We start from the raw sequence: 8,727 nt of genomic DNA, 5'->3' as shown, positions 1-8,727 counted from the left end.
AGGTGAACCCCTCTCAATTCGAGTCACATCAGAGTTATTCTCAAAGAAAAATTGAAACTGGTTCCTGTATTTTTTAACTACTCTGAATCCTTCTGATTTATTCCATATTGCATAGAGAGCTCCTTCCATGGTATCTACGGAAAAGATCGATCTGAGAAAATCCTTCCAGGCTCCGTGTACAAGCTTGAATTCCTTCAGAAACATCTTCATAAGCTAAAATGATCAAATCATCCTCTTGATCACTATCAATTATATGGGAGTTTTGAGTATCTGATTTGTTGCTCATGGTATAGAGAAAATCAGAATTGGTATTTGATGATTTCGGAGACAAATAAGATATATGGAATGAGTGAATTAGAAAACCGAGTAAACTAAAAGAGAAATCCAGTGTAGGAATGAATTGGGTGAGGAAACGAAAAATAGGGAACCAAGTGGGGGTGAATTAGAAATAGAAAAGAAATTAAGAGAAGAAAGTAGAAGAAGATAGAAAAGATTTTGACGAAGAAAAAACAAAGAAAGGTGTAACCATGGAGGTGTTGCAGTGAAACCCTAACAGAGCGTGGACGAACCCATAGGGTGCTAGATGAGGAGTGACTACTGCTGTAACTTACTAGAATAAAAAAATGCTACTTTGATAAAAACACTAAAAATGTCTTTTTTGAAAAACGTTTATATGTGTCACATTGTTATTGGATGTATATATTGAACGGTCAATAATTTGTTTTTAATAAAATCAGTTTATTATAGTAATAACAATAAATTTAGTTGTCTACATTATAATTATCAAACCCGATTCAATCTAATCGATTTATATAATTTGAACTGAATTATGCTTAAATTTAAAAAAAAATGTATTCTTAATTTTTTTTTAAATATTTAAAATTTTAAAAATACAATTAAGTCCTTGAAAAAAAGGTTCTAACACTAGATCTTTGTCCTAGCCCATGCCCAATGTCTCACTAATCTTTCAATCTAACCCAACAAAAAAACCATAGCCCTCAGCGTCTCCTCTCTTTCCCTTTTTCATTGAAGAGCTCTCTCATCCCTTTGCTTCCTAACTCAATCTCAAGCTCTCTCCCTCTCTCATCTCCGATCTGCACTCAAGGTCCTCATCGCTTTCCGTGTCATCAGTTGTCACCGTCTTATCAGTAGTCACTGTCTCGCACTTAGTTGCGCTTGCACGCCTTTCCTGAGCTCGTCGTCCCTGGTGGAAGAAGTAGCAAGTTCCGGAACTGGTCGTCGTCGTTGCTCCATGTCTTGTCACCGTCTCGCACTCAGTCACGCGCTTTCTCGAGCTCGTCATCTTCGGCGGCAGAAGTAGCCGGTCCCAGGCTGGTCGTCGTTGTTCTCTTCTTGCTTTGAATCTTGTGGTCAGCTTCTTTCCTCTCGTCAGATTCTTTCGCGCAACCAAAAGCTAATCCCCGATTTGGTGATGTTACTTATTTTTTTTTTTTTGCCCTATATTCCTTGCATTATAAGTACAAGTGTACTCACACACTTGAAAGCCAACACATTATTCTCTTAATACTATCAAATACCCATGCTGCAATGCATCACTTTAAGAGGGTGTCAAGGTGTTAACAACTTTGATTGTGTCAAGGTGTTAACAAGAGAAAGGAAAGGAATGAAAAAATTTATCAAATTGGATTGACAAGTTATTTTTAAAAGAGATGTATTCGAAGAATTTTTATTATTCTCATTTCATAATTCCTTCGCATTAGAAAGTTGTTTAAATGCCAAAATAATTAATTAATTAATTATTAACCAAATTTTAAATGATAAACCTATATGTTTCACTTAGTTTAAATTGTGATTAGCTTGCTTTAAATTATAGTATGGACTAAATAAATTAGAAGTCTAAGCTATAATGGAACTATAGAGCAGTAGCTGTCACTAAAATTGAGGAGTATTGTTTAAATAAACTGACTAAAGTTAAATTTAAAATTCAAAGGCAGCTGAAATTTAAATAACTGCATTTTGATTTTAATTTGTTACTGAAATTTGTTGTTAAAAATATCATTAAATTATTTTTTTTAATTATTAATATGAATTTGTTCGTGATTATCACCATTGAATTTTGAATAATTTGTTGAGCTAGTTTCTTTGTTGCTTAAAATCATCACTAAGATGACTTTTTTATTGATTATCATCAGTGAACCTTGATTTTGTTGCTGTCTTGTTCAAATAATTACTTAGCTAAATGTTTTTGTTGCCAGAAATCATCACCGAATTGAATTTGTTAGTGACTGAACCTTGAATTTGCTGTTGTCTTGCTGAATAATCACTTAGTACATGAAAATGAATGTTAAAGGGAGATCTCTACTAGAAATTATTATTTCTCTCTTTTTTTTATGATTTACTGTTTAATATCATGCTTAGTTATTCTTAGAGTAGGACAGATTTACATAGTTGTTCATTTTTTCGATGATTTACTGTTTGTTACATGTCTTTGGTTGCTATAAACATTAGCTAAATACCACTACAAAAAACATCGTTAAAACCGACGGCCAAATTAACGGCATAGCCATCGATAATATTAAAAATCAACGGTAAAATTGACGATTTTAGCTGTTGCTTTTAACCGGGTCGATTTTTCAAAAATCTAATAAAATCGACGGCTTGTTGGTCGATAAGCTTTCAATAAAATTGACGACTACTGTGTCGATAAATTAGTTGTAGATTTAATTATTAAATTACCGACCATGTTACCGTCTATTTTCCATTTTCTTTTGTCTATTTTAAATTAAAAATCGATAACATTGCCGTCGATTTTTGTCTATATTAAATTTAAAAAGCGACAGCATTGTCGTTGATTTTAATAGTCATATTTTTTATTAGTTTTTTCCATTTGAAAATAGCAGATAATTAATACGAATAAACTTTTAAATATAGAAATAAAATTTATACTAAATATTAGATAATAAAACAAATAAACTTTAAAATATAGAAATAAAATTTAGACTGAATATTAGATAACATAATGAGTTTGCAAACTTATCAAAATAATAAATAATCTTCTAACATAAAGATTAAAGACAAAATAAATAACTAAACTCAAATTTATATTCATCTAAATCACAATCCACTAATAATATTTCATTTTTTTGTATGCAGTGAAGAGAAAAATAGGGGTAGCAAACTCATGCTTGGTAGAGCCAATGCAAGTTAGCTGTTTCTTAACAAATTCCATGATGCCACTGTTTGACGGAGTAGAAATGGAAATAGATCTTGTGGCTTCCATGGAGAAGTTCTTTGCTAGCATACCTCAGAATTGGCTCAAAAATCCTTAGAATTAGCTGAAACATGAATGAAGATAATCAAGATCGAGAACTTAAAATATCAGAGAAAATGTAAAACAATTGTCAAACCAACCTTGCTGATTTGATTCTCAAGATAGTATTGGGGATCTATAGGTATGTTGTTCTCCAGGAAGTATATTTGATCCTCTGATCTCTCATAAGCCTAATTTCATTACACATATTAGTCAAAAGAAAATATAAAAAATGCTTTGAAGTTACCGAATAAAACAATGAGGGGGCAATGCACCTTGGCACCCTTTGCAGCTTTAAAAATGACATACGGTACTCTATCCCCAACATTTGGAGCAGCGGCAGCATCTTGCTGTCAATTACAAATCAAATAGAATAGACTTATGACCACAAAATAAAAAGTTAGAAGTTTAATATGATGAAAACAATAAATATAAATCTCATAGCTTTATTAATGCATGGTTTCACAAATAGTTTACAAACATTAGGAAGCATCAACCCATGGGATATAACTAAATCATGTCTTATGACTTTTTAATTATTTATAGCTTTTGAGAACTTGGCTTTTTAGGAATGACTATGTTTTGGAAGACAGGATCAGTTCACCCCCCACATTATGGTTTCCTTGGCAGCCAGACTCACTCAGGAATTTACTTCTGTTTTCTCTTAGTTTAGTTTAGCTGGTTCTTCTCAGATTTAACAATATGTTTATTCTCTTAATTTTGTGCTTTGTTGCGTAATATGTTCTCTTTCACTGGTGCAAACCTAAGTGGTCGACCCTATAATTAATTACTTTATGTGAATGAATTATATCTTTGATAAAAATGTCGTATATGATTTTAAATTTTTAATACTGAATTATTCTTTGCCGAATAAATAAGCATTGCATTTATTTATCACCAAGTTCAACATGAGCTGCCTTCACTTTATAATCATCTCCTGTCTTTGTCAAGCCCTATAAAAGCAATCAAGTTAATAGCAATTATACTTCAAGTATACTCACATCAAATAATGTTCCACAAGAGGTAATCAACATTGTAAAAAAAAAGATCTGTAAACCCCAAAAATTCACCTTTGTGATAACCAAAAGTGATAAATCCATTTGGTTCATCATAAGCCCAGATGTCCCTATCAATCAGTATTTTGTGAAGGCAATCGTTTCACAAGGTCTTTGACTAATAAACAATTGTCTCTCCGAATTGTTTCAATACCTGTTGAATGTAACTAAAGTTTAAGAAGCATTTCAGCAAAGCAACGGGTCATCTAGTTGATAAAGATTGATGTTTACCCTTAGTGTCCATTTTGTCAAATTTGTCCCAAAAGAGTCTTGATCTGGGTTCATGCTTCAAATTTTACATAAAGAAAAATGTATCCATTGTCATTGTGCTAGGACCATCTACACATGTGTAGCAAAATATTAAAAATTGATCAAACATGTTTAAGATGGAAAATGTCTTCTCACCAAAATTTGCATTCATCCCAAGTAATTTATTAATATATTGCATAAATTGACCATATGGAATGGTGCAAGAAAGTTAACATTACCTTCTCTAAAAGATTTTGAATCTCAGCCACTAAGAGATCAATGCTAACAAAAGATGAGAAACATACTTCACTGCCATTGCAAAAAGGCCAAACACACATTTATTGAAAAAGAAACTTAACTAAGCAGCTAACAAATTAGTATTAATGTATTCTAGTAACTTCACGTGCCTAAATCTTGCACCATTTTTTGTGTTTGAAGGTAGCCTAGTTATTTTGGTGCAATCATTATAGTTATGTATCTCAGTATAACTAATACCTACAATTTGCATAAACTACAATTAGAATCCTGATAACAAATATATTCAACACAGTAACGCTATTAAATAATTGAAATCCATTTCAATGTTAAGCCACGATGTAGAACAATCATACAGAATAGCACCATATCCACACGGTTGATGAAAATTGAGTAGTTCATACGACATGTACTTAAGAGTAAAACAATTTTGCTCAGAGGCTTATACAGAAGGATTGCATATTCTCTGAAACGCTGAAGATATTAACTGAAATCACATAATCACATGTTACAATTAACAAAAAAAATAGCATAATCTTAGAAGAAAATGAAACTCAATCAATTGTGCAGCCAAGAGAAAAATCAGAGAACAAAAAAAAAGTATAAGAAATCAACAATTCGCATAATGGAGAAAAGGCGAAGCTCACGTGTAAGCTGAAATTACGAACCAAAGAGAACTCCATTCTAAAATCGGAAATTTGGAATCACAATTCACAAAACAGGAGATTTCTATTATTCAAATTTATTGACGGCAAAGATTGTTGATATAATAAATATTAAAATAGAAGATATTTTCATCGATTTTAAAAAAAAAATTTTAAACCTTCATTCTGTTGGTAATTCAATAATAATAGTAGAAGAGTCTAAATCGCTATGATAATAGACGATCCAACCGTCGATTTTAATATTTTATTTTTAATTTATTTTTATTCATTTTATCGACGATCAACCATTGAAAAATATCGACAAAAATTTTGACCGTCGATAATTACTCTTTTTTTTGTAGTGTACATAATTCATTGGCTAAAATATTTGAGATTGATTAGCACCAGAATTTCTAGATAAATTTAAATTATAGATGTAATTAAGGTTGAGAAAAATCAGTTTACAGTAAGTGATCCTAAGATATAATGATTGAATATATTTTAAATGATTGAATGGCAATTGGCTAATTGCATTGACTATATTACCTCTTTTTTATTCTTATAATTTTTATGGTGGTTTAAAAGTTATGATAGATAATGTTTTTTCTGGATTTGATCAGATTATGATGGAAAAAATGAGATTTGATTAGGTTTAAAAATGAGCCTCAGCAGTCAGCATGATCAGATCATCTTGAAAATATTATCGTTCATTGGTATGAATTTTTTTGGTTGAATCGAAGTTCCGATCAATATTTTACTATGTGTGTAAGTTAAAGATGAGAGACACTTCAAACTTTGTGTATATGTTTCTTTGTTTCTCTAATATGGGTCTTTTCTTTTTTGTAAAAAAAAAAAAATTTCATCAAAACATTTCACTGTATCAACCTCTTGTTTGATTGTGTTAGCTTATGTAGAAATACACCTCTTGTCTTATTAAGCTTTGAAAGGTTGTATTTTTTATTGATGTGATCAGAATTTATACAGCTTTTTGTATTATACCAGAATACAATAAAATAGGAGATATACATGCGGTTGAAGCTATACAGAGCATTATATTCAGCCTGCATAGCGGTTTTCCAGTGAGGATATTTTGAGGTATGAGCGAATGTTTTGGGTTCAAGAAGGGATGAGGGAAGGTGAGGAAGAGGGCTTTTTGTGGCAGTGAATAGTTTAGGTTTGAGTGAGTTTGTTTTGGCACGGGTAGTCATAGAGTGAGTAGAAGTGGAGGAAGAGCAATAGTAAGATGGTGGAGGATGTGGTGGAGGAGGTGGCGGAGGAGAAGGGGAGGGTGGAGACGATGATGCTGGTGACGAGGTAGGAGATGCGGAAGTGGGAGAAGATGGCTGGTCTGAGGTAGTCATGGAGGGGGAAGACGGAGTAAGCGAGAGAGTAGGAGTAGGGCTGTGTTGTGCAAAGGGTGATGGGGGAGCTGACGGGGTAGGGGACTGAGGAGCAGTCGTAAGGTCAACGACAGAAGGGAGGGGAATGCATGGGGGCGTGGAGGTGGAGGTAGTGGGTAAAGTAGAGGAGGTCAGGACAGCGGAGTAGGGAAAAACACTCTCATTGAAGATTACGTGTCTAGCAATATATAGACGAGAAGAAGGGATGTGTAGGCAACAATACCCCTTGTGCTTGGAGCTGTAACCCACAAAAAGACAAGGAAGAGACCTGAATTCCAGTTTATTGTTATTGTAGGGTCGGATATAAGGATAACACAAACACTCGAAGGTTTTGAGGAATTTATAATCTGAAATTTTGTGGTAGAGAAGTTGGTAGGGTGATTTATTTTGTAATGTGGGGGTGATGGTACGATTGGACAAATAGACAGCAGTGTGAAAGGCTTCTTCCCAAAAGGAGAGAGGTAAAGAAGCTTGAGCAAGTAGGGTGAGACCCTTTTCAACTATAGTGCGATTTCGGCGTTTGATTGCACCATTTTGAGCCTGAGTGTGTGGGCATGAGACACGATGGATAATTCCCAAATTTTCAACAAATGTAGACACATTTCTATATTCACCTCCCCAGTCAGTTTGTAGTTGTTTGATTTTAGTGTCAAATTGTGTTTCTATCATCTTTTTGAATTTCTCAAAGATAGAGAATACTTGTGATTTGGCTGATAAAAAGTAGATCCATAAGTATTTTGTATGATCATTTAGAAAGAGAACAAAGTATCGACAACCAGAATTAGAGAGAGTAGGAGACGACCAAACATCAGAATAAATTAATTCAAATGGCTTTGCACTAGCAACATGAGAAACTTGGAGAGGGGTTCTGTGGCTCTTGCCAAATTGACAAGGCTCACAAACATCTGGAATACATTTATTTGAAACAGGAAGCTGAAAATTATGAACTAATTGCTGAAGAAGAGCAAAGTGAGGGTGAGCCAGACGTTTATGCCATCCTTCCAAGGATGTCTTTTCACCAAGGTAAGCTTGAGGAGATGAAGAGGAAGTGATGGGGAGACGGTATAGCCCATTATCCACGTGACCTGTGAGAAGGGTTTGACCCTGCGGGGTCTTAACAACACAACGATCAGGATGGAATTCAACAAAAATGTCATTTTCTTTGGTCAATTTGGAAATGCTAAGAAGATTCTTTGTAATGTGGGGCATGACAAGGACATTAGACAGTTTTAGAGGGGAAGGGAAAGCAGGCAAAATACAAGATCCAAAATGACTAATGGGAAGAGACATACCATTCCCTACTGTGAGGGAGTCGTTGCCATCATAGTCAGCATGGCTGGATAGATTTTGAGCTTGGTTAGTGACGTGGTGACTTGCTCCCGAGTCAAGGAACCAATCCGGATCAACTATGCTGGAGGGAGATGCAAATAGGGCTTCTGGTTTCTTGTTGTTGTGGTAGTTGCTGGTGTTGCGAGAGTTGTGATTAGAGATGTTGTTGTTGTTGCGCCTGTTGTTGTTGCTACGAGAGGGATATAAGTTGAAGTTGCCACGGTTGTAGCAGTCCCGTCCAATGTGCCCCGGTTTTTCACAAATCTGACAAAACAATCTCGGAGGGGTGGTGGCAGATTGAGAAGGCTGAGGTTGAGAGTTAGGATTGAGGTTCAGAGATGAGAAGGACTGAGCAATATTGGCGGATGGGGTGGGTAAAGAAAGAAGGCCAGAGTGGGAATGACCCAGGGTAGACTCTTCACGCAAAAGGGCAGCAATAAATTTGGTGAGAGGGAGAGGAAATTGGAGCAAACCATAGGAGGTTCGAAAATTATTATAGGACGAGTCAAGGCCTTTAAGGATAA

General features: G+C 34.5%; 1 protein-coding gene and 1 long non-coding RNA gene across 4 annotated transcripts; one reads left to right on the top strand and one right to left on the bottom strand.

The window, feature by feature from the left end:
* The first annotated feature begins 946 nt into the window (after positions 1–946).
* Positions 947–4,093, top strand: LOC140174431 (uncharacterized). Its single transcript, XR_011863562.1, has 2 exons — positions 947–1,429; positions 3,115–4,093. It is a non-coding gene; the product is annotated as an uncharacterized lncRNA (long non-coding RNA).
* LOC112701792 (DNA polymerase delta catalytic subunit) lies at positions 2,936–6,431 on the bottom strand. 3 transcript variants are annotated; one of them, XM_072198916.1, is made up of 6 exons: positions 4,815–6,431; positions 4,558–4,665; positions 4,342–4,480; positions 3,547–3,621; positions 3,373–3,462; positions 2,936–3,296 (listed from the first exon to the last, which is right to left on the bottom strand). In XM_072198916.1, the coding sequence occupies exons 3-6, from the start codon at positions 4,381–4,383 to the stop codon at positions 3,177–3,179; spliced, it is 327 nt and encodes a 108-aa protein (XP_072055017.1). In that variant the 5' UTR covers positions 4,384–4,480; positions 4,558–4,665; positions 4,815–6,431; the 3' UTR covers positions 2,936–3,176. The 3 variants fall into 3 exon arrangements, with proteins under 3 accessions (XP_072055017.1, XP_072055018.1, XP_072055019.1); XM_072198917.1 differs by having other exon boundaries at positions 5,478–6,431; XM_072198918.1 differs by adding an exon at positions 4,170–4,224 and having other exon boundaries at positions 4,558–6,430.
* Positions 6,432–8,727: the final 2,296 nt, after the last annotated feature.

The sequence above is a fragment of the Arachis hypogaea genome, chromosome 7 (genome assembly GCF_003086295.3).
Source record: "Arachis hypogaea cultivar Tifrunner chromosome 7, arahy.Tifrunner.gnm2.J5K5, whole genome shotgun sequence".
NCBI lineage: Eukaryota > Viridiplantae > Streptophyta > Magnoliopsida > Fabales > Fabaceae > Arachis > Arachis hypogaea.
This window is presented reverse-complemented; position numbering and strand designations above follow the sequence as displayed.

Excerpts from the sequence above, each read along its gene's own strand:
- LOC112701792 (XM_072198916.1), bottom strand. The coding sequence starts at position 4,383 with ATGATGAACCAAATGGATTTATCACTTTTGGTTATCACAAAG. Across the intron at positions 3,622-4,341 it reads CACTTTTGGTTATCACAAAG|CAAGATGCTGCCGCTGCTCC; the intron begins GTGAATTTTTGG and ends TGTAATTGACAG. Across the intron at positions 3,297-3,372 it reads TTGAGAATCAAATCAGCAAG|CTAATTCTAAGGATTTTTGA; the intron begins GTTGGTTTGACA and ends TTCATGTTTCAG.